Source organism: Martes martes (genome assembly GCF_963455335.1).
Source record: "Martes martes genome assembly, chromosome: 5".
NCBI classification, from domain to species: Eukaryota; Metazoa; Chordata; class Mammalia; order Carnivora; family Mustelidae; genus Martes; species Martes martes.
Window position 1 is genome coordinate 42,086,639 of NC_137892.1, and position 26,741 is coordinate 42,113,379.

At 39.6% G+C, this 26,741-nt stretch overlaps 1 protein-coding gene across 8 annotated transcripts in view; it reads right to left on the reverse strand.

Annotated features, from left to right (window-relative positions):
- Positions 1-26,741, reverse strand: part of PAM (peptidylglycine alpha-amidating monooxygenase) — a 273,139-nt gene that overhangs the window by 126,674 nt on the left and 119,724 nt on the right. For all 8 annotated transcript variants that reach the window (XM_080803743.1, XM_080803739.1, XM_080803746.1 and 5 more), the window contains exons 2-3: positions 26,045-26,508; positions 24,983-25,103 (exon numbers count right to left, since the gene is read on the reverse strand). In XM_080803743.1, the coding sequence (XP_080659869.1) occupies positions 24,983-25,103; positions 26,045-26,133 (210 nt within the window). In that variant the 5' untranslated portion in view covers positions 26,134-26,508. The remainder of the gene's footprint in view (positions 1-24,982; positions 25,104-26,044; positions 26,509-26,741) is intronic.

The following is a 26,741-nucleotide window of genomic DNA, read 5'->3' on the forward strand; positions in this document are numbered from 1 at the left end:
CCCCACTCAGCGGGAGTCTGCTTGTCTCCCTCTCCCTCTGCCCCTGCCCCTACTCACGTGCTTGCTCTCTCTCAAATCAATAAATCATAAATAAATAAATAAATAAATAAATGGTGACATAGACATGACTGGGAGTGGATTTGGATGGAAGGGAAGGAGGCGATATCAGGATGATTCCTAGATTTCTGGTGAAATCTTCCTGACTGAACGCACTGGTAGCAGTCAAGACCTAAAACCCAAGAAGACCAGGTTTGAAGAAGAAAATGGGTTTGTCATTAGACATACTGAACTTAGGAAGCGTTTGAAAAACCTGTCAGTAAATATCAAATGGGAAGTTGGGTCAAAGTTCCTTTTTCGAGGAAAGGCCTAGAAATGTAAGTATATGCCACATGTAAGGTGGGTGGTATCTGGGCAGTGGGTGTGGAGGAAGCTCTTCTGGAAGAGCAGAAAACAGAAAAGACAAGTGACTGAGCTCTTAAGGGTCTGGCCAAAGGAAGAGCAGCCACGGAGGTCAGAGATAAACCAGGAGAGTGTTACACCCAGAAGCTGGGGAGAGGCAATGTTTCAAGAAGGAGGAAGTCGTTGATAACTTCTCTAATGAAAACCCATATGTTAACAGTGTTCTTGGGGGGTCGTGGGTGGGGGATGCCTACAATTCCATTCTAACATTTAGACATCTACTGTTTTGTGTTTTAACACTCCTAGCTGATGTTAAGGAAGCCAGTTCCTCCTGGTAGCTCCTCCTTCAAGGACTATGACTGGATACTCAGGCCTCCTGACTAAGGGACTTCTCAGGGCTATGTAAAGCTCCCACCACACTTACAGTCCAAATTCCCCACACCCTCTAGTGTTGGCCATCCACACTGCCTCCCAATAAAGAAATGCCTGCGGCAACAGGACACGGCAGAGTCACCACAAAGTTCTCCCACCAGCTCCTCTGGTGACGGTCACAGCGCCTATTCCAACGTAGGAAACAGTTAAGAACATCAGTGAAAAGGGAAATGAAAAGACAACCTGGGGCGCCTGGCTGGCTCAGTCAGAAGAGCGTGTGACTCTTGATCTCAGGGTCGTGGGTTTGAGTCCCACATTGGGGGTAGAGATTACTAAAGTAAAATAAAATAAAATAAACTTCGAAAAAAAAGAGAAAGAAAAAACAACAGCAGCAAAAACCAAAGATTTAGGAGGCTGAAGAAAAACGATGGGTCAATAAATCAACTTAAAACCTCCAAATATTCAAAATAAAACAATATAAGGAAAATTATTTGACACAATTCTGGTTATTACATAAGTTCAACAGAGTATAATACCACCAAGTAATGAATCTCTATGGATGCTTGCTGATTTTCACCCAAGAAACTGATTTTATCCCATAGACTAGTGGTGTTAACAAAACCTAAGAATCTGAATGTGTGATTTACCTCTTCAGCACACACTGATTTTAAATTTTTTTGTCATGTGTTAAGGACTAGCAAGATGACGTACTATAAAAGTGCATACTTTGTACATAAAATAGAGAAGTACAAATACTGCAAAATTAAAATAGTAATAGTCTTTTAGTAATAGTTTTACTGTTAGTCAACTTTTAGTAATAGTCCAATGGACTTCAGCACACCTGTATAAATGCTGCAGTTCTGGGCAAAAATCTAAGTCTTCAGTACTATATATTTGTAATGAGATTAATATTGTGAAAATATAAAACTGTTGTACTCACATTTCTCTCCCAAATAAATCACATTTGGTTCCCCAGAAGCCATTCTGTTAATATGGCTCCAAAGGAGGCAGGGCTAATGCGAGCTAGGAAAGGAGGAGAACGGGCATAGCTGAGACAGGAGGAGGACATGAAAGGAAATCTCCAGCCAAAAGGAAGTTAATTTCATAGTCACAGATGAGATGTCAGAGTTGATACCAATGAAGAGAACTGAGCCCAAGAATTCCATTCCTTTGAAACCCCTTCCACCGCCCAAGGCTATTCATTTAAGACCCCTTCTTTTCATCTACCCAGATATTATCCTGACAAATAAAAAAGGAAGGAGGAAGGGAAAATGCCTAATCATTAGTTGAGATGATTGTCTGAACCCAAAGGGAGTGGGATACCCTCAACTGATACTTTTAAGATTTTCTTCCCTTATCACTCAGAGGGTCAGGAGCTTAAGAAGCTAAATTAGATCAGTTTTTTTTAAAAAAGTAAGATCCTTATTTTCTTTGCATACTTGGAAAGCAGTGTGTGAATTTTGACTCTGCTACATACATAAGCAGAGAACAATTTATATATTAATGTATTAGTTCATTATTTGTACTTTTACTATTTGTTATGCATTAATAACTGACATCAGTATGGTATACCATTGCCTGATAAATTTCCTAGGGAAGAGATCTAAAATAGGTAAATAATCTTGTAAGGCTTAAGTATACTTATGTACTCATGGCAATGATTAACAGAATTTTTTGGCCTGAAAGATGCCTGATTTTTTATTTCATTTATTGTGGTACTTAAAATTGGTACAACATTTCAAAAAAGCAAAATGGCAATGAATGGTTAGGGCTATGGAAGTGTTTATCAAAAACAGCCCCTTTCTCCTTATAACGAATTGAGCACATATACCAGGATAGATCACAAAGACCATATTAATTAAATACACAACTTCTGTCTTATTTAAGAGGCTGAAGAACATGTTTATGATCCCAAAGAGGACATCTGGTTGCAAATTGAAGAGGAACAGCTCAAAATGGTTTGAGCAGAGATGCAGTCTCTCATACAATGTGTGGTGTGAAATCATCAAGGACTTTGGTTCTTTCCATCTATCAGTTTTATCCTATTCAGCATGTTGCCTTTCATCTGTAGGATTCCTCTGTCCTTATTACAGGATGGCAGCAGCAGCTTCCAGGATCAGAGTCTCAGAAACTAATTCCCAAAGGCCAACAGAAGGAAAGGCTCTTTCTTCAGTTCCATTTCAAGAGTGAAGCTTTCTCAGAAGCACTTGCTTGGAGCAGAATTCCCGTCACATCTAAATGGCCAGAACTGTAACACATGCATTCTCTAAGCCAATCATATTAAGGTTAAAGGAATTACCAGGACTGACTTGGTCTAATCAAGAGTCACTTTCTGAGCTAGAGAAGGTCAAAAAAGAAAGGGAGAAAAATGCTTGTAGAATAGGCAACCAAGAAGTCCTGACAGAATATTCCTGAGAACAAAAACCAAAACCCTCGTAATTCTAAATTTAACCAGTGGTAGATACTCTTTGGGCAAGTGGGTCCATTTCAATGTATAGATCTGTGGTGTTCAGAATTTCTGAAACCCTTGTCTTCTTGTCTAGTAAAATAATTACATCAACCAAATATATACTCAATTAGACAATTTCTGCATCTCTTAATTAGATGCCAAAATACACTAAAATTTAGGGACCAAGAGTGGATAAAATGCCAAATTTTGAATTTGGCCAACCTGATAATCTTGAGGGAATGAGATGGAAAGCCATTTTAATCCTAAATTCAAAAAAAAGAAAAAAAAAAGACTATTGTGCCTTCTGAAAAAAATGTTTCTTTGCTTCAAAAGAAGAGGTACTGCAGGCTTGGGGTACTTATGTTTAATGATGAAGTCATATATTTAACTATAATGATCAAGGGCAAATTCATTTTCTCTCCACCTCCCTCACAGTGATTTTTGCAACCTATTCATTTTCCTCAGACTTCCAACTCATAAAGAAAACATTACAACAGATTTGCATCCTTTGCCTCAAACTTCTAAGAGGAACTATAAAATCAAATGTACAAATATTCTTTGGAACGCTCTGTTTTTCCTTTGCACATCATAAACATCTCTGTTTCAACATTAGGCAGTAAGAACAAAGCTCCTTGTTTGCTAGTCTGTCTCTTGTTATTAGATGTGTTTTAAAGGCGAATGCCTTGATTTATTCTTGTTTGTATTCCCAAAGACCACTTGGCATAAGAACCGGGTATGTAGTGAACGCTGGTTGAATTCATTTGTTGAATTTTTTTAAACTACATGACTAATAACCTTTCAAAAAGGGCCTATTCCTACAAAAATAGCTCCAGAGCATTGAGTCATTTTTTTCCTTTAAGAATTTTATTTATGCTTTAAGACAATCAAGCCAAATTTATCCCACTATAATTTTCCAACTTCCATTGAAAGACAATATTAATAATTCAAAAAAAAGAATGACTCCACAAGGGGTGTCTTCTCTTTGCGTCTCAACTCCCAGGGGTGGATATTGTCATACAGTTAATAGAGTTATAATTATAATGAACCAAATAGCTATAGAAACTGCAAATGCCCATTTTCCAGATATGTTTTTACTTGTCATCAGTTCATTTCACATTATAGACATAAATAACTGCACTTCACGCAGTATTGGTGTCCTTCTTTAAGCCAGCTTGGAAATTAGGAGAAAACCTAATTTTAAATGAAAGAGCAAATTCAATATTTTTTTAAAAAGCTTCATTTTGGGACGCCTGGGTGGCTCAGTTGGTTAAGCATCTGCCTTTGGCTCAGGTCATGATCCCTGGTTCCTGGGATCAAGTCCCACATCAGGCTCCTTGCTCAGCAGGGAGCCTGCCTCTCCCTCTCCCTCTGCTGCTCCCCCTGCTTATGTGCACTCACTCCTCTCTTTCTCTCTCTCTCTCTCTCTCTCTATATATATATATATGTTTCGGACAAATAAATAAATAAATAAATAATTTTTAAAAAATAAAATAAAATAAACTTCATTTTTTATTTTATTTATTTTTAAAAGATTTTATTTCTTTATTTGAGAGAAAGAGAGGGAAATCAGGGGAAGGGCAGAGGAAGAGGGAGAAGCAGACTCTCCTCTTAGCAGGGAGTCAGACTCAGGGTTCAATCCCAGGATCCGGGGATCATGACCTGAGCCGAAGGCAGGCATTTAACCCACTGAGCCATCCTGGTACCCCATGACTTATTTATTTTAAACTGGAAGTTTGTATTTCTTAGTCTCCTTTGTCTATTTCACTCCTCCCCTCCCTCCCGCCTCTGGCAACCACCAGTTTGTTCTTCCCATTTAAAAGTCTGTTTGCTTTGTGTTTTAGATTCCACATATAAGTGAAATGATATGGCATTTATCTTTCTGTGTCTGATTTACTTCACTTAGCATTAAGTCTCCTCCACCATGTTGTCTCACATAGCAAGATCTCATTATTTTTGGCTGAGAAACATTCTGTTGAGCGTGTGTGTGTGAGTGTGTGTGTGTGTGTGTGTGTGTGTTTATGTATATATACACATATATATCTTTTTTATTCATTTATCTATCAATGGACACTTGGGTTGTTTGCATAACCTGGCTATTGTAAAAAAATGTTACAATAAAAAAAATGTTACAATAAATTTAGGGGTGCATGTATCTTTTCACATTAGTGCTTTCATTTTCTTTGGGTAAATACCCAGTAGTGGAATTACTGGATCATATGGTATTTCTATTTTTAATTTTTTAAGCAATCTCCATACAGTTTTCCATAGTTGTTGTACCAATTCACATTCCCACCAACAATCCACGAGAGTCTCCCCAGAGGAAAGTTTCTTTTTACAAAAGTATTTCCATTGACAAATTCAGAAGAAATGACATAATTAGAATACTCATCATGTGCAACTTCTAATGAATCTAAGCAATGGTAAATATTCATGGCTGCTAAAACCAATAGCTGAAAAGCTGATAGAAAACTTTATATATAATCAATATCCCAATTCCTAATTTAGTAACTAAGATTTATATCATAAGAAGAGACACAATCAGACATTCTATGTTTCCTATTGGCTTAATATAACATCAACTATGAAAAATTCTTGCTAAAAACTCTCAATTCAATCAAGTCTTTCTATGTACCAGTATAGAAATACAAGGGACAGAGGTACTTGTTACGTAGTATTCTAGTGATGGCAATAAGCAAAACCTAGAATACAGAAAACTTTTTTTTTAAGATTTTATTTATTTATTTAACAGAGAGAGATCACAAGTAGTCAGAGAGGCAGGCAGAGAGACAGAGGTGGGGGGTGGGGTGGGTGGGAAGCATGCTCCCTGTGGAGCAGAGATCCGGATGTGGGACTCAATCACAGGACCCTGAGATCAAGACCTGAGCCGAAGGTACAGGCTCAACCCACTGAGCCACCCAGGCACCTGCAGAATACAGAAAACTCAGGACAAACACTGTTTTCCTCACAAATAAATTACAAGGGGAAAAAGAGACAAAAGGAATTTCAAGAGTCCCTAAAAGAGACACATATCAACAAGATATATGATGCAGACTATGTTTGGATCCTGATGCAAACGAACCAACATTTAAAAAATATAACAGAGAAACTTGACACTGACCAGATATGTGGTGATATAATGGTAATTGTGCTTGTCTTTAAAAACAAAGGACTTTAGGGGCACCTGGGTGGCTCAGTGGGTTAAAGCCTCTGCCTTTGGCTCGGGTCATGTTCCCAGGGTCCTAGGATCGAGCCCCACATCAGGCTCTCTGCTCAGTGGGGAGCCTGCTTACCCCTCTCTCTGCCTGTCTCTCTGCCTACTTGTGATCTCTCTCTCTCTGTCAAATAAATAAATAAAATCGTAAGAAAAAAACCCACAAAACAAAAAACAAAGGACTTTAAAAATGCACACCAAAAAACTGAAATGAAATGATACCAAGTAGATGTCTCAACATAATTCCATGTGTGTGTTAGGGGAGAAATGAAGTAAGGGCTATAGATAAAAGAAGCCTGACCATGAGTTTATCATCATGAATGGGTATGTGGGGGGTTATGATACATTATACAAGCCTTTTAATTTTGTGAATATTAGGAGTTTTCCATTGAAAATATTTAAAATATAAAGAAGATACAGGGGTGCCTGGGTGGCTCAGTGGGTTAAAGCCTCTGCCTTCGGCTCAGGTCATGATCCCAGGGTCCTGGGATGGAGCCCCGCATCGGGCTCTCTCCTCAGCAGGGAGCCTGCTTCCTCCTCTGTCTCTGCCTGCCTCTCTGCCTACTTGTGATCTCTGTCCAATAAATAAATAAAATCTTTTAAAAAATAAATAAATAAAAATAAAAAAAAATATAAAGAAGATACAGTTTGTCCCTGGGAAACTTTGCTATCACCTATCAATGCAATAATCAACAAACTGATCAATAAAACATATCTTGATACATTTTGATTCTGGGACATAAAAATAGATAATAATAATTTTCTTCCTTTGGAAGCTTTAAAACATAATGAAGAAGACAAAGCCCACCCTCAGGAAAGGGTGAAGTGTTAAGCTTACTATTAAGGCTAAGAGAGTGACAGAGGGATCCAGAGAAGGGGGAGACTAACAACTGATGACTTGATCCTAGACAGGACCAGTTCAGGGGCAGGGAGGAGGGCCATATGCCTGGGCCTAATACTTGGAGGGCCTTTTCTCCTAGCAAGATTATGCAGAGAGAGAGAGTGAGAGAGAGAGACACACACACACACACACACACACACACACACGCAGACAAGACTGAAAAAAGATGGCATTTATCTTACAAGCTTCAACTTGTCCACCACTTGTAATTCAGAGACTTAACATATTTTACAACTCTTGTCATTTTCTTGTGAATGGTACTGTACCATTTCTGTAATAAAAGTACTAATTTGCTACATTTAATGTTAAAATTTATCAGTCAGGCTTCCTTTAGGAAACAGAAGGCAAAACAAAGGGGACATCTGAGGAAAATGTAACCAGGGAACCAAGAACAAAGCTGTGGGCTAGGTTAAAGGAAGCCACTTAAATGATGTTGAAATGCTCGAGGAATTTACAAAGTAGCAAGCTGTTACCACTTAAAGACACAGGAGGCAAGAAGCGGACCCGTTGGCAAAATCAGAAACTGTTTTAGCTGTAAGAGATAATCAGAGCTATGGCAGAGGGAGAGAAACACTGTCATTGTCATCTTGCTGCCCAACAGAGAAAGAGCCAAGGAAATAAATTCCCTGGCCTCATCTTCCTGTTTTCCAGTCTTCTATCTCCTCCCACTGACTAGAGCCAACTGGAAGGCAGAGAGCAAGGGAGGCTATGGACCGCACCCATAAAGGTCAGTTTCCCGCAGAGCAGAGCAGAGCAGGCTGGAGAAAAGTGGAGAGGACATCTGGAGAGACCAATGGAAACTACTCTGTCACCTGTAGAATACATCCCTCCTTTCATACTCCTGGTTTGGCATTTCTTAACATTTCAAAAAATGATAAAAGAAAAGTCAAAAAACAGAGGAAGTGACCCAGACTTCTCTGGGAGTCTAGAACAGAGAAGCTGAGTTGCTGTGTACAAAAGGAAGAACTCAGATTAAAGTAAAGTAAGAGGAAGACCCCCTAAGCTATAAAACTAGTTTGACCAAAACCCTGAGATGGGACTAAGTGTGGTGGAAGGAGAGACAGTGTGGTGACTGGATGGAAAGGCACACAGGTGACATTTTAGGGGGTTCTGAGAAAGGAAGTGGGACAAAGTGAATGAAGTTGGGTAATGAAAATGAAAGGGGCTGAGAGACAAGGTGAATTTTGATTTGATCTGTTTAGATGTGATGTTAGTTATGGCAAGTGACTGAGGTCTGGGGCATTAAATCACGAGTGTGTTCCTTTAGGAAGAACATGTTGATGGAATTAAGAATAAAGAATGAGGATCCAGGGGCGCCTGGGTGGCTCAGTGAGTTAAAGCCTCTGCCTTCAGCTCAGGTCATGATCCCAGGATTCAGGGATCGAGCCCCACATCAGGCTCTCTGCTCCGCAGGGAGCCTGCTTCCTCCTCTCTCTGCCTGCCTCTCTGCCTACTTGTGATCTCTGTCTGTCAAATAAATTTAAAAAAAAGAAAAAAGAAAAAAGAATGAGGATCCAATGGGAAGGGGAGGGCAGTGGAGCCCGGAAACAAACCAGAAGTCTCTAACAGGAGAGTAGCAGTGAAATCTGCCCATTCATCCAGCCATACGTCCATATATCCATGTATCCCACCAATATATATGGAGTTTTCTTTTTTTTTTTTTTAAAGATTTTATTTATTTATTTGACACACAGAGAGAGACCACCAGCAGGCAGAGAGGCAGGCAGAGAGAGAGAGGGAAGCAGGCTCCCCGCTGAGCAGAGAGCCCAATGCGGGACTCGATCCCAGGACCCCAGGATCATGACCTGAGCTGAAGGCAGAGGCTTTAACCCACTGAGCCACCCAGGCGCCCTATATGGAGTTTTCTGTGGCCAGACTATGGTGAGCATGATGTGCTTCCTGCCCTCACAAAGGCCACAGTCTGGCAACAAAACAGAGGCATGAGAAGAGTAACAACTGGAACAAGTGTAACATTGAGGCTGTGTTATATGTTAATTTAAAAACAAAACAAAAACTTCTCAAACTCAACACCCAAAAAACAAATAATCCAGTCAAGAAAGGGGCAGAAGACATGAACAGACACTTCTTCCCCCACCCCCCAAAAATTGACACTGTGAAGCATCTCCTAAAGGAGGTGTTGTGAACTCTGAGAGCCAGGCCAGCTCTCTCAAGAGGGGGAGAGTAGGGGCGTAGGACAGATGGAGGCCATGGGGGGTGGTCAGGATAAGCTCCTCTGAAAGAATGATGACCACTCTGAGGTAGGGAGGCCGCAAGCGAGGCAGGTATTACCCAAGAGAAACAGGAAGGAGCAAGCGAGGCAGGAACACAGCGGGAGCAAAGGCTGAACAGGGAACGCAGGAAGCACAGGGAAGGAAGGAAACCAGAATCACTGCGACAGAGAAGAAAAGAGACAAATCTGAAAGACACTTCAAAGAAGACATGAAATGAGCTGTAGACATCTCGAATTTAGACATTAGGAATGCAAAATAGTCCAGTGCTGTTCTAACCATTCTAACCAAGGAGATGGGATGTTGAACCGGCTCATCAGCCCATATTTGCTAATGTGCTCTGTGCCTTGACCAAAAAACACAACGAATAAATATCTCTTCTTAACCAATATTTACCAGGCACTCTGCAAGGCACTGGGAATAGAGCCTTAACTAGACGGACAATCTTTATTACATCATATGAGTCATAAGCCAACCTGCTTTTCTACATGCACCCAAGAGCAAAAGAGATAGATGGGCACAGATTCAAGGAAGATTTATTCATCAACAAATATTCACTGAGTACCTGCTATGTGTAAGACATGATACAAAACACTGAAAAAAATATCTAGTCTGCAGGATAGGTACAAGCTGGCTTCTTTTGAATATAGATTGTGATGCCTGTCTGTTCGGTATGAGCGGAAAGTGACAAAAATATGCACAATGATGAAGAAGATGCAGTCACTGGTTTCAGAGACCCTTTAGTGGGAGAGATTTAAAACATGAAAATGAATCACTGTCAGTGACAGTACAATAGGTCTATAAGAGTGATAGAAAGTATTATGGCGCTCACATCGGATCAGTTTGAGGGAAGGGGGTAGGTTCATGGGAAAAGGTACTTGCACTGTGTAACTTAACAGGGTATGATTTAAATAGATGAAGATATAGGGCAAAAAATTCCAGCAGGCAGAAAGAAAAACATCAGTTCGAGGGCATCTACCGGTAGGAATGACAAACAGGCTCAGGGGTAGAAAATGAGAAATTCAGAAAGCGAACAAGAATTAGAGTGGCACAGATGGGGACCATAGCATAGAGAATTTACACATTTGCTTAGAATGAGGAGTTGTTGAAGATTTTTGAGTAAAAGAACAATATTATCAGAGAGGACCGTCAAGAAAATTATATAGACTGGGGATGCCTGGGGTGGCTCAGTTGGTTGAGCATCTGCCTTCACCCAGGTCATTGTCTCAGGGTCCTGGGATTGAGCCCCACATTGGGCTCTCTGCTTGGTGGGGAGCCTGCTTCTCCCTCTCCCTCCCCCTCCTTCTCCCTCTCCCTGCTGTGCTTAGTCTCCCTCTCTCTGTCAAATAAATAAATAAAATCTTTCAAAAAAATTATATGGACCTAAAAACATCATAACATAATGGTTAAATTCACAGGATCTGGAGCCAGCCTGCCTGAGTCAAGAGTCCAGACTCGGTCGCTCCGATGTGCCTGCCAAAGGAACAAACTACTGATAAACACAATGTCACAGATGAATCTCCAGTGTGTCATGCTGCTTGAAAGAAGCCAGACACCAAAGACTACATACTGTTGTGATTATATTTGTATGTAAATCTAGAAAAGGCCAAAACTTCGTGACAGAGAGGCCCAGCTGCCAGAGGCTGGGGATGGGGAAGGAATGGGAGGGAGCACAGAGGGGCGCAAGGCAATGTTCGGGGGTGATGCAAATGTTCTTTACCGTGACTTAGGGGCAATCACACGACTGCCTATGTTTGTCAGCATTCACTGAATTATACGCTGTGAATTCGTGAAATTTTATTAAGTAAATTATATCTCAAACAAACTGATAAAGATTAAAAAATCATACCAGTGTAAAAAGTTAGAAACAGTTGAAACAAAAATATTGAGCTGAAGAACATTTCTTACATATTAAGAGTATGGCTGCAAAGGACTCACAAGCAGGGGACGTGTGATGGATATGAAGGCATAAGACATATAGCGGTCCCCAGGATAGGGGTGTGTGGGGGTGTGTGTGTGTGTGTGTGTGTGTGTTTGGGAGTATTGGGGAGGAGCAGGGAATATTCCTAGTATGAGGGTAACTTCCTTCCCTTTTGAAAAAAAAATAATTCAACTAATCTTTATTGGACACTTTACATTGTTTTAGCCCCAGGGGCTACAAGAGTGAACAAGACGGACAAGTCTTTTCTCTCAAGGAACTTACTTTCTGGACAGTACATCTCGAGAAAGGCAGAAGTGGGGATAATACTTCAACAAACGGACATGAAATGGAGATTTGTTCCTCGAGTGATGCTATGCAGATGGAATTCAGACTTCTGCCCGTGATCCACAGAAGTACTTTTGTAAAGAACAGCTAGCTATCAAGGCAATTTTATTCATTGCAATATACAATAATTTAGGTATACTATAATGACTGCCATATACTGCTATCCCAATGGTTACAGAGGATTATTTTATAAAAGTCTGGGGGAGAAACGGTCTGGCAGACTGACATTTAGAAAGGTAAGAATTTGAAAAGTCATTTCAACCTTGTTTACATTTCAAAATTACTTGAAAGATTTTCATATACGTCCGGATTAATTCTACTAATATATACATGTCGATATCTTTGGATTTCACTAGTAGAGGTGAACACACCTCAAAGAAAAAATCGTCAGTCAATGACGATGTCAGGAATGACGTCAGTCATTCCTGAGCTGACTACCACAATCAAGTGACAAGACCATTCTTTAACTAACGTTCTCCTTCGTAAGAGAGTGTGTCACAGGTTGGCATATTTCTGTTCTCTATAAAGTTCCTAACCACAATAAATAGGTTCTGGAAGGTTTACTCTTTTTAAAAGCAAAGAAACTACCTTGGAATCATGTATTTGTTTTCTTTTTTTGTTTGTTTTTTTGTTTCTTGTTTTTAAAGATTTTATTTATTTATTTCACAGACAGAAATCACAAGCAGACAGAGAGGGGAGAGGAAGCAGGCTCTCTGCTGAGCAGAGAGCCCGATGCGGGGCTTGATCTCAGGACCCCGGGATTATGACCTGAGCCGAAGGCAGAGGCTTTAACCCACTGAGCCACCCAGGCGCCCCTGGAATCATGTATTTGTAAACTTGTTTTAGACAACTGACATTTTTGAATCTTGGGGAACACATGCGGAGGAAGGGATGCAAGTGGAAATAAATGATACACAGTCTTCGGATAAACGTGGAGTCTCTCACCAACAGCAGACTTGAAAGCATTAACAGAAGTGCTAGATTTGGCTTTTATTTACTTCAGTGGTGCTTCAGATCTCTTTGGCTGTTGTAGAAGGTTTTCAGGTCATCACAGACCAAAGTGAAAAGGGAATATTGTGGGCAGTAACTGTACGAAATACCTAGTTTATCTCAACTGACTCCTGCCATAATTGATTGTGGGACTAAAAGTCCCCTTACACCTAACAGCCGTGGGCTTCTAGACCCAAGCTCACTGTGCTGATTAAATAAATGATAGGTAGAATACAGAACAGTATATATCTCTGGCAGAGTCAAAGAATTCATGTTGAGTAAGATGAATTTTTTACCCTCAGCTCTGAGCTAGTTAGGGCAGGAACTTAATTTCCTCACCTCTGAACACAGTTGTTTTTTTCCCCCCACACTTTGTATTACAGAATGGTTATGACAGCAGAAAACAATAGAGACTGTTTGTTAACTTCTCAACTTATTTGACCCCACTCCAGTCACCTCTGTAATACTTGCATTTACCCAGGCTACCAATCCATCTTCCTGCTTACACTTCCTGCATCTGCCTTCAATGTGGATGAAACCACAACAGTAAAATATCTGTGAATACCGCCTTAGCATTTATGAAAAATACATTAAGGAGATAAAATTAATATTTTAATATGTCCAAAATGGGGAAGCTAAATATGATAACTAATAACATCAGTTATAGAAAGGGAGGTAAACAGATAATTTGCATTTTCATGGCAAAATGCTCATTCAGTTGAAAGCAAATGATTTAACCGTAGTTCAGTCCAGCCAACCGCATGCAATAATTTTGATTTCCACAAACAGTGAAAGCTGAAATGTTTGAGTGGTATTTTCCAGCTTGTATTTAACTTGATGTCAGTTTTTGTTTAGAGTTTATGGTTTTGTTTGGGGTTCCATTTCCCAATGAAAACATGCAAAAATAATCACGTAAGGCTTTTGCAGTTGTATATAAAAATATTTAGTAAGGGTGTTAAAGTGTTAACTGTGTGCGCATCTGCGATCTCTGAAAGAAATACTCCAATCTCTCAGAAACATCATTTGCCCTTTGTAAATCGATGTTGCCATGGCAAATGTTTTCATTTAATCGTGGATTACTGAGGGTGGGACCACGACACAATGCACACCAGAAATGTGCTGGCTATTTTTATATACCCTCCTCTTTAAAAATGCTCTGAGGTTTGCTGGCTGAGGTGACTTCTACCTGTGAAGACAAAGCTATTCCTTTAATGTGTACCTTAGATGTGTCCCTTATATATGATTAAGTAGAATACATTATCTGTGAAAAGCAATCGGTGCCTAGAAAGAGTGTGTTCTGCAGTTTTGCTTAAAGAATGCAACATTCACATGGAATGGTTCCAAATGCTCCTCTTGAATAGGGTTATTGAAATATTAATTCAGACTACATAAATCTGAAAATAAGTGAAACAAAGAGGATTTTTCTGGTGGCTAATAAGTGCAAAGAGAATCACTTTTCTTGCAAATGCGGAAAGATATGCATGGTTGCCTTCCGCAAATATCTTCAGACCAACTAAAATAGAAGAATGCCACCCTACAAATCTGGCTCTATTTGTTTCTAAACGTGTACCAATTTCCTAAATTCTTTAATTAATCAGGCTCTCTTAATAGCGCTGTTGCAAAGCAGGGGAAAAGGAATTAAAAATTTATCAATTAGAGGCATTGTGTGGAAAACCCCTCTAGAGATCTCTAGAACATTAGGATTTATATCAGAAAGGTAGATCTTTTTTTGTTGTTGTTTTGTATTCTTGTTGTTGATATTGCTTGTTTACTTCCTTATTAATTTTTAACAATTACAAAATAATAAATGATCTTTTTAACAACAAAATGGCCTTGATAAAAAAAAATTTGCTGTCATCCTCCTTCATCGCTAACTCTCCAAGGGAACCTGCATTTACAGCTTAACGTGCCTCCTTCTAACTTCCTCCATGCCTATACAAAAATATATAACCAGACACACACCTCTATAGTGTTTTGTTATTATTTATTTTTATGAAGATGGGATCTCCCTCTGCATCTGACAATAGTCTGCTTCTCTCCCTTTACACACAGTGATAATACTTCTAGGGCAACACACGTAGACGTATCTCAGTCTTTCACTTATTGCATAATACTCTACAGAATGATATTGCACGATGTCTGCCAGATGGAGCACAGACTCTAGGACTAAAGGGTGTAAGCAGACCAGTTAGGAGAGCTACTGTAATAATTCAGGAAAGAGAGAATGGTGTGTGGGCCAGAGTAGGAAAGATGGGTGTGGTCAGAAAGGACTGGTTTCTGGATCTATTTGGAAGGGGAACCAACAGGAGTTGCTGGCATATCGTCCATAGCATGAGAAAGAGAAACCAGGAAAGACTCCAGTGTATTTGGCTTAGAGGAACCATACAACAGGGATTACTACTATTCATGGAGATGGAAAAGACGGAAAGACAATATCCCAAACAAGAAAACTCCTGTGTATGACACTTTAACTCATGAAAACTAAATAGGTAGGGTGCCTGGGTGGCTCAGTGGGTTAAAGCCTCTGCCTTCAGCCCAGGTCATGATCCCGGGATCCTGGGATCGAGCCCCACATCGGGCTCTCTGCTCCACGGGGAGCCTGCTTCCTCCTCTCTCTCTGCCTACTTGTGATCTCTGTCTATCAAATAAATAAATAAAATCTTTAAAACAAAAAAAAAGAAAACTAAATAGGTAACTAAGGAACAAAGATCACAGCACTGTTCACCTTGCATCAGTATTTTTATTCTTCATTTTCTGTAAGTCAGAAAACCGAGTGCATGAGATATCAAAGGTTAAATCCATTTATTAGCCTAACTGACATACGCAATGGTTTCTGATCAGGGATCAGGAAACTACAGCTCATGCGTGGCTGCCTGTTTTAGTAAATACATTTTTTTACTGGAACAGAGTCAAGCCATTCATTTACATATTATCTAGGGCTACTTTCTAACTATAGCAATTACGACTGGGACCGTATGGCTGGCAAGCTGAAAATAGTTACTATCTGACACTTTAAGAAATAATTTGCTAATCTCCATTTAGATGTAGAGAGGGATACGTCAAAATTGTGTTAAACTGAATGAGGCTGATTACAAAGTGTCTTTTAAGAGCCAGGTGATCAGAAATACCTTATCAGAACTCAGATTAGTAACATTTCTTTCTAGATGTACAGGAGAAAAATATAAGAAAAAAGTCATTCAAGGGTTTAGGATGAATCCAGTAATCTATATTTAATTTATATAACAAAAGGAAGCTCTTATTTTATAACATATGTGGATTAAAAATATATGTGTGTGTACATACACATATGCACACATAAAAATACATACAGAAACATTCTCTAGAAAATACCTATAAACCATTAACAGGTTTGCAGCACAGAATTATGAAGTAAACATGGTCTCAGACTCAAATAAGCCTGTATATAAACATGTGTTCTTTTATTTACTGGCTATTTGGTTATCAATAGGCTATTTAATCTCCCCGAGTTTCAATATCTCATATAAAAAAAATGGGAACATTACTACCCTAAACACAAAATTTTTATGAGAATTAACAAGACAATGCTTATAAAGTGCCTAATATACTGTTATATAATGAGTATTCAATAAATATATTTTCTACTTAAAAAAATTATTAGAAAACAAAACAAAAAGAACTCTTAATCTTTTTTTTTGGGCTTCTCTTTCTCTTTTTAAATTTTTTTTATTATGTTCAGTCAGACAGCATATAGTACATCATAAGTTTTTGTTGTAGTGTTCAACAATTCATTAATTGCGTATAACACTCGGTGTCCATCACAACACCTGCCCTCCTTAATACCCATAAGAACTCTAAATCTTATTGAGAAAATAGGTAATCATGAGGGAGTCTTTTGGATTGTAGTTACTTTTTATTTTATTTTATTTAAATTCAATTAATTCACATAGAGTATATTATTAGTTCCAGAGGTAGAATCAGTGATTCATCAGTTGCATAGAACACCCGGTGCTCATTCTCTCAAGTGCCCTTTTTAATGCCCATCATCCAATTACTCCATCCCCCCATAGTTAACTTTTTAAAATATTTTCTTCAAGTATCATACTGATATAAAAATATCAAGAAATAATCAAAAATAAAAAGTCCCCTTTCTGTTTCGCATTTTCAATAAAGAGAGAGAGAGGGAAAAAAAAAAAAACAAAAAACGGTCGATGTGTATTTGCAGTTCTGAACCCAGATTTGTGACGTTTAGATTTTTCTCACAGAGGGAAACACTGTTCCTAACTCAATCATATCCTCCCGAAGTGGACATTACATAGGTTTCAGTAAAAAAAATAAAGAGGAAGTGTCATGATTTAAATGTAAATAATTAGCAATGAATTACATATGACTTTAATTTGCAGTTTACAAGATCCCTTTAATATTTCTCTATTCTATTTAATTCACATAATTGAGCCTAGCTGATGAATCAAGGGGTGAATCACACAAACAAATACAACCAGGGAATGGGACATACAGCTTCTGAAACAACACCAATCCCAAACTTTCAAAAAAGGAAGTGGGAAAAACAAATTAACATAAGGCAGTTAAGTAAACAAAACAAGGTTCTGGTGACCCTTCTTTCTAATAATCGTTGAATTTTCTTTGCTATTAGCTTCTCCATTGGTAAACGGATAATATTACTTTCTTGGTTTGGGGAAGGGGAAGTGTATAGCATTTTAATCTCTTGTGTTGCTCTTTCTCTAAATCTATATTAAATTGGAAGTTTATATACATTCCCTAAGTTTTTCTGAATAAAAAGCAAACACTAGTCCAGAATAAGGATATTTTTCAATTTTCCTGTTTCAATAGCAAGACCTCCATGCTTTTTTATCTTTATTTTTTTTTTTGCAAAGGGAGAAAAAACTAAAAATCTAAGAACTAAGAAACACTAAAAGCCATGACTTGTGCTCATTTTAAGACAATGACTTAATGCAATCAACCTTTACCCATGATCTATTTTTTTCTAGCAACAGAAATGCACTGGTACAGGGCTGTCTACTACAGCCACTACCTCTGTCTTTCACACTCGTGTTTTCACAATTCTTAATATTTTCTAGGCAGTAATTCTCAATCAAATGGACTTGCCTCAAAAAGCAAATCCATTTGCCGTGTTTGTCCTACTATACAGACTGAATTAGAAGAGGATGAGGACGTAGAGGTAGACAGGTCAGAAGACTAGAGAAAGTAGGATAGGACATGGCCACTGGCCACACAAGGTGGTCAGGGAACCTAGGGGGGTTTCAGATACATAAGCTCTAGAGTCGGGTAGGGATCTACTCTGGCCATATCCCAGCAAACACCCAGCTGCCTTGAGAAGAGTCTGAATCCATTCTCCCCAATGACTATAGCAGACAAGTACCCAGAAGGCTGCTGGTGCCCACAGATTAATTTTCTCCCCTTATACAATAGGGCTTAATCTGAAAGTCAAACTAGTCTTGCAATGGGATATAGGGTACCCCCCTTCCTTTTAGCCTCATGCTCAAAAAAAAACCTCAGAATTTTTATTTTTTTAAAAATGCAAATATTATTACATACTACTAACTAGAGAGAAGGAGACAAGCAAATCACAACTCCCAAAGAACTAAAAACCTTTCCAGTAAAGCCCCATTTGCAGAGGAGGTATCCTTGGTGATTCTGTCCTGAATTTTAAGCACTGGTTGGGATTCCCCCCCCCCCAAAAGGATTAAATTAAAAATATATACATTTAATGGGGAGCCTGGGTGGCTCAGTGGGTTAAGCCTCTGCCTTCAGCTTGGGTCATGATCCCAGTGGTCCTGGGATGGAGCCCCACATCGGGCTCTCTGCTCAGCAGGGAGCCTGCTTCGCCCTCTCTCTCTGTCTATCTCTCTGTCTACTTGTGATCTCTCTCTCTCTCTGTTAAATAAACAAATAAAATCTTTAAAAAAATATATATATATACACATTTAACATATTAGAATATCCCCCAAATTAACCATAAGCCAAATTTTGTACAGCTGACTACATGAAAAAATCTAATTTAGTCAGCATTTTGAACTGAAGAAAATTAAGGCACCACAGCAACGCTGCATTTACTTGTATACTACTTCTGATAAACAGGTACCTTAAGCAAGTGCTGTTTAAAAGTGAAGTTATATTATAGCAGCTTGATATTTTAAACAGGTATAGTAAGAAAAGCATGTGTAAGCTGGGTCCTTCTTACATGTTTATATGCATAGTGAAAGCAAAGGGACATCTCTTCCTTTGTATGTCAGAGAATGAAAAGTTAAAATATATTAGTAAACACTTCCTAATGGTTTCTCATTTTTTGAGAAAAAAAGCAAAGAGAAACATTGTGGGAAGCTTTTCAGAAAATGTCATAGGAGTACTTTGTTCATTCTGATTATGTTTCAATGCTACATTCTTCCAGGGTATTGTAAAATAAGTGATAACTTAAGACTCTAATTTAAGGTTTTCAACTTGCTGTTCAGAGATATCTGATGATGTGATCTTTAAACTCAGAATTGTTCCATTTCCTGGTGTTCCTGGCGACAGACATTTGTGCTCAGGAACACAGGATAAGACAGTTGCCTTATTTCAGAGCATAACGTGTGACTCTTCAAAAGACAACTACGGAATGAGACAAGGATATGCAAGAGGTTCAAGAAGGAGAAGGTGCTTTCCTTCATAGTTCTCCAAATGCTCCCAAAATAAGGGAGAACCGTGACCACAGTAATGACAGCCTAACATACCCTAATGGAAAGGCATTCAATTATCACATGATTTCAAGTTTTTAGGATCAAAGAAAGTATTTAATTCTATAAAACCGTATCTTCTACAAATTAGTTTATATTAGTAAGTCCTTAAACCAGAGGACCCAAGGGACACAAATAACAAATAAATAAAATGCTATAAAAACCTAGGATTTGAAAAGACTTAACATTAGGTAAGAGTGATTTGCTTTTAAATAAGGCCAATGTACAAAGTTCTTAGTAAAGTGAAGAAATCCAGGCTAATTTCAAATGAATACTAAAAAAAAAAAAAAAAAAAAAAATTAAGGCTTCATACAGATGAAATGGTTTTTGATACCTTCTTTTCTAAGCAGTATATAAGATATATAAGAACTCTGAGAAAAACATATCCATTCTCAATGTTCCTTCACTTTCTGATCACGAGGGCCATTTCTAATAGAAATTACTGAGGAATGAGCACACGGCAAGACTGACTTCCCTGCTTACTTTCTCCAGGTTTCTCTTATCCAGGTCCATACTTTCTATTTTTCTTCATTTGGCTAACTTTCCTCTCTTTCAAAATTACGATGATGTCTTACCTTCTCCAGGAAGTTATTTCTGAAAGCATAAAGGTTGACAATTTCTTTCTCCTCTTAAGACTCAGTCACATTTCCTTCAACACACAAAATAACAATAACAGTACGGGTTCACATTTTATGAGAACTTAATCACGTGCACGGCAACTGAACGTGCCACTGGGATAATCTTGCTCAGGCCTAAAAACAGTCGCGGGCAGGTACAATTATTATTCTGTCCACAGATGAAGGAGCAGGCCTAGCTGGTCGAAAACCATAAACATGTTGACATTGCAAGAGCTAGGACGAGAGGGTTCCTGACCTGGCTCTGAAGCCCATATGACCCACTAGATCTGGCTTAGACTTGGATAATTGACTTTACGTGAACTCATCATAATTGTGTGCCTCATTTATTTTATTTTTTTTTTAAGATTTTATTTATTTATTCGACACAGACGGAGATCACAAGTAGGCAGAGAGGCAGGCAGAGAGATAGGGGGAAGCCGGCTCCCTGCTGAGCAGAGAGCCCGATGAGGGGCTCGATCCCAGGACCCCAAGACCATGACCTGAGCCAAAGGCAGAGGCTTAACCCACTCAGTCACCCAGGCGCCCCTTTATTTCATTTTCAAAGCAAACATTCATGGGATAGTTAACATACTAAATTGATGAGAGCACCTTACTATGACCAGGAACTGGCAGTTTATCTGTTGGTTTTGTTTGTTGATATGAACCGGTGACAGCAAAAGCCCACAGGGTCTTTGGTGAAAAAGGGAATTAAATGAAGAAGAAAAAGTGCTAAGAGAAGAGCCTCGAGATACCTCAAGATAGCACCACTCCTCGGCTTTGCTGGATTTGAAGCCTGTGCCATCCAACACCAGAGTTTGATTTCTTTACCTCGACCCTAGGCTACTTAGCTGCTTATTCTTCTCCCTAACTTCCTAAAGCCTGAGAAAACACTGAGTAAGAAGAATTTTATTCAAGAGGACAGAGATTATTTTTTAAAATTTCAAGTCACAGAAGAGAGTGAGCTTACTTTGAATATAAAATTGATATTGCAATAGATAATTAAACTACCTTCCCCAGACTCTCCAGGGCTGGTTTAATGAGAGCAATTTTTAAAGGCTTCTCTGAAGTCTATGATATGGCAGAAAGGACTGCAACACAGAGGCCTGACACGACTGGATATTCTTTGGTAAGACACTAATTTAGACCGATATTCCACCAGCAAAAATAGTTACATGCACTGTCTGTATTATAGCTAAGCTCTCCCCACCCCTGTTCTGCATCTGCTTGTTTCTCTATTCCAGGCTACCCGACAATCTCAAGCTTCCCAAGGAAAGGACTTAGACCAGATTCACGAATGTATCTTGTTATTGCCAAAACTTAAGATGTGTGTTATTAAAAAAAAAAATCTGTTGAGTGAATATCTCTTTAACCAACATGGTCCACCTCAATGACCAACTCAACTTCCTTCTTTAAAGTTTATTAATCTTCGGGCCGCCTGGGTGGCTCAGCCAGTTAGTGTCGGCCTTCGGCTCCCGCTGTGATCTCGGGGTCCTGGCCTGGAGCCTGGCATCAGACTCCCTGCTCAGCGGGGAGCCTCCTTCTCCCACTCCCTCTGCTGTTTCCCCAGCTTGTGTCCTCTCTCTCTCTAATAAACCAATAAAAATCCTTAAAATTAATTAATTTTGTTGCTCTTCTTGATCTTCTGCTATTAAAAAAAAAAGGTTTTAAATCCTCAAGGCCTTCCCTTTCTTTGATGTTTCCTTACTCCTGGTTTTCTTAGAAGATTTCTTTTTATAATTAATCTTTTATTTAGTTATTTTTAAAGACCCCTTTATTCATTTGAGAGAGTGTGTGTGTGCAAGTGGGAGGAGGGGCAGAAGAAGGGGAAGACTCCCCGCTGAGCAGGGAGCCCCACATGATGCCCCATCTCAGGACCCTGAGATCATGACCTGAGATGGAACCAAGAGTTGCATGCTCAACTGACTGAGCCATCCAGGTGTCTGTTTATAATATTTTTTAAATGTTTTGTTCTTCAAATGATACTTATTTTTTCTTTTGCCTTTTATATTTGTCCTTGATCATTCCGTTCTCTTAGATTTGGGGGGAGGGAGGGTTAGAGGAGAGCCAACTATTTCTATTCCATTCTATCTTTCATTTCTTTCCTCTAATATGTTTCATTTTTCTTTTCCAGCCTTGCAATCTCTGTTCCTCTTAAGAGTCTGTGCTAAATTTAGTTTCATCTGCATTTTACAAAAAGAATATTTTCCTTACCAGGAGTCCTCACACTACCACAGCTCCGCATCTTCCTCACCACCAAAAACCCCAAGTTCAGTAGAGAAATGGATTTCCGTGTCCATCTCTTCCTGGCTATACTCAGTAAGGAGTGTAACTTTCATTTCTCATGAAGTTTTATGAGGTATAGGTAAAAATCAGTAAATAGTCATGGCATTTTCATGTTGGGGGAAAGTGGAAGAAACATTCAGCAACCAGTTTGGAGCTGATGAGGCCCAACAACAGAATCACTTAGCCAGTTAGGTAGTTTAAGTCACAAGGCAGAGAAAACCCAACTCGACCTGGTTGAAACAAAAAGCCTAACATAACTGAAAACTCCCTATGTAGCAAGGTCACCAAGAACATCCGTTCTTTCAGTGTCTCTGCACTGCCTTCTGCGGTATTAGTTTTATCTGCAGGCGTGGCTGCCCTCACGAATGCAGCAGATCCAAGGACTATGTGCCCTGTGCTTGCATGCAACAGAAAAGCACATTCCCCACAAAAGTACCAAGATTTAATTGAACACCTTCTTCTGAACCAATTAGTATGGCAGGGGAGGTGAAGGGCAGTGATTTGCTAATCCTCATCCATGGGCTACACTTCCAGATCCTGGCTAGAAAACTCCTGGAAACCATGTGGTTTAAAGAGAAGGAGCCACGAGGAACTGTCTGCTGGGAAGGCGACCAGCAAGTGTCCACGGCATAAGGCAAAACTGCACGCAAATGGGGGGAAAGAACAAGTGGTAACTTCATATGCAGTCTTTTTGCAATGGAGTTTTTTTGATAATTGTAAGATTATAAAAAAGAGTAAACACATTTTATTTTATGGAAACTGAGCTACTCTACCTTTTTTTAAATAATCAATTCCTCTAGGAACTCTTTTTGAGAGTACTGACGCAAACACAGTTACCTATTATTATTACTGTTAAATTAAATAATAGTGCAAAATAATAAGAAGGAAAAACAACAGACTAATAATGAACCCTGACAAATGATTATACGAGAAAATATTAATATTCCTGTGGGAAAAGAGTGCTTAAAGACCAATTGGCGGATTTTTTTTAAAAAGTAATATGAAGTCAGTTTTTTTTTTAAAGATTTTATTTATTCATTTTACAGATAGAGAGAGATCACAAGTAGGCAGAGAGGCAGGCAGAGAGAGAGGGGGAAGCAGGTTCCCTGCTGAGCAGAGCCTGATGTAGGGCTTGATCCCAGGACGCTGGGATCATGACCTGAGCCTAAGGCAGAGGCTTTAACCCACTGAGCCACCCAGGTGCCCATAAAGTCAGTTTTAATGTAAAGCAAATATAGGTGAAAAATAGCTTTTGAAAAGTGAGAAGAGATGAGAAGAAGCACACTTCACAAGTGAGCAACTGGTGCTGGTCTCTCCCATTCCCAATCTCATTACACCTCTTCTGACTAAATACCAAGTCAAGAGCTATGGAATTAAAGGCCGGGACACTAACAACTGAATGTACAGAAAAGTCATGTGCCTGGTCATTTGGGAATGGACAGGGGATCGGGGTGAGGGTCATTCTGACAACGGTAAAGTAGTTATTCATAGGTAGCTAGATTACACACAGGTTTTCAAATAAATGAATATCAGTCCTTAGTCCCCCCCCACAAAGGACCATGTGTATTTTCTTAAGGCATCTGATTGTCTATTTCAAGGGAATTCTCCCCAATAAACAGAAGACTTTTATTTTCTCAGTACTTAAAAAAAAAAAAGAAAGAAAGAAAGAAAGAAAATAGAATGTTATCTGCAGCAATGAGTCATCAGCCACTGCGGCTCTATAACACCTCGGTCTTCCCCTGTCTCTGCAGCCCTTCCAAAGGAGAAGACTACCTTTTAATGACACACGTAAATCCCTGCACTGCCTGGCTGCAAAGCATAATTAATTCTGGCCTTTTTATGCTTAATGAAACACCTTGCACGCACTGACAGCAGTGAGTTAGAGCTTCTTCTAAAATAGGGAAAGCCCTAGCAACAACCTAGTTCTACTCAAAATGCTCTGTAGGTCACATTTGTATGAGCTCTGCCATTATCTCTTCAAAGTATATCTCTTCTAACAAGCACATCACACCAAAGAAAACTCACAATCAACCACCTGTATGAACAGTTTTCTTAAGTTTTAAAAGTATGCAATGTTTTGGAAATTCTTGGCAGTACACACAAGCTTTTTTTTAATTTCTCAACTTGTGGCTGCGGTAGAAGAGCATTTAAATAAAGTAGTTTCTCAGATGCAGCTGTTCAATATCATTTCCCTTTATTAGAATAATTTTTCATATCTTAATCCATAATTACATGCTGTGTTACAGAGGCTATTAGTCCACTGAGGATTTCAAAACATAAATTTCCAAGGTTCCATTTTAAAACACAAATAACAATATGAGTAAATTTTTTAAAAAGAAATTTAACTGAAAGATTAACTTTGAAAGATTTACTCCTCTTTATAATATTCAATTATTCTGGCCCTACCTAAGGGAGTCCTGAAAACAAATGCCTACTTTCAAAAAAAGTTACTACTGCTGTAAATGCGGTTTCTTTGCTTCATTATAGATCATATACAGAATAAGGAATGATGAAATACAGAATTCCTCTCACCTGTTTAGGTGTAACTCCAGGCATGTGGATATCCAATGCAAAATCTGATGAATCAATAGGAATTACTGGTCTGGTGGTACCAAGACATTCATTGGAAAATGATCTGGTACTTTCTTTAAACCTTAAAAAAGAAGAACATTTCAATATCCCTGAACATAATGGTATCTTTACACGAGAAGGGAAAAAAAAAATTATAAGACCTTAAGATGAAGGATTATTGATTTAAATCCAAAGACAACTCTAAAAGATATAATGACTACATAATGTTCTAAAACATCAGAATTGCAGTTTATAGTCTAGGAGTAACATATGACCAACTTGGAAACAAAATAGGATCAAAACAAGCAAGCAGGCTACATTTAAAACTCGATTCAATAAAAGCTTGTCAAAATACATACTTTTTCTATTTAGTGAAAACACACTATCAGTAAATTAGAAATTAACGTTGGCACTTCAGTTTTCTAATGGCATAAACACTAACTATAACTCAGTAAAATTTGTGTAACGACTTTGTGAGTGTCTAGTATCCCTAGCCAGAAACAAAACAGCAACAATAATATTGCATGAGGAGGGGTTTGGAAAAGACTGCTATGTGAATTACAAATGTACAAGTGCATGAATATTGCATATGGTAATTATGAGGACTGCATATACAGCTCCGTGTTTTCTCCTGAGCTCTTCCAGCCCATGATCTGCTTCTCCCCATCACTTACCTATCTTGATATTTTATTCTCTGAGCTGGTTTAAACAAGAAGGCATTCAAGTCTAAACGACTCTACAGTACATCTCCCCAAGAGGGAGTGAATTCGTGTTGGAAATCGCAACTTCTAATTGGAGTTTTGAGAGCCAGGGCAGCCTGGAGGCAACACAGTGGGCTTTTTCTGTAAGGAGGACTTCACAACAAGTTACTGTGCTAAAAGCCCAAGTCGTTTCGGCCAAGTCAATCGACCTGGCGCATTTCTACAACACTCCGGTTCGCGGACGTGATCCCGGTTTCAACAGCACGCCCAGGAGCCATCCAAACAACATTCCGCCTGCTTTAAAAAACAAACAAACACGCACCTCTTAAAGACAGAAAGTGGGCTTCTGAAACCCCAGCAGCTGCCCGGGAGAACCAGGAGGAGAACTAGCAGGCTCGGAACGCCAGCCATGTCCTCGCCGCTCCGGCCCCGCCGGGCGCGCACCCGGGAGCGCGGAGCTGGGCTGGGGCCGGCGGTCGGGCAGCGGCGCCGCCAGCGGCCGCTACTTCATGGCCCGGGCGCGGCGGGCGTCCTGCGGCGGCCACACACCATCTGCCTGCGAGAGCGGCGAGCCGGACGAGGCGAGGGGTCTGGATCACCGGCCGCAGGCAGAACCCCGTGCGGAGGCGGTACTTCTGTCCAGTCCGCCCGCGGAAGCTCCCCGCCCTCCAGCGCTCCTTTCTGCCCTGGTGCTGCTGGGGCTGGACGCGCGGGGACCTTATCCCTCAGGAATGACAGGCACTGGGAGGGCTATCACACAAACCCGCGTCAGTCATCATTCAGAACCTGCAAAAATAGAAGCAGATAATGGATGACTAACACATTACAGCATTTGTCCTCAGCAAATCCCAGCTGAGATTCTTTAATACATTAGTAGTTTTCACAAGCCTGAGCCCAAGCCTGGGGAAAATGCTGGTCTGTTGGTCTCCCTCCCCCATGACCAGCCCCCAGGATCTCGCAGACCCTCATAGCCCCTGTTCTGTCTTTTGCTCTTTCTTCCTCCATCGCACCCACTCTCT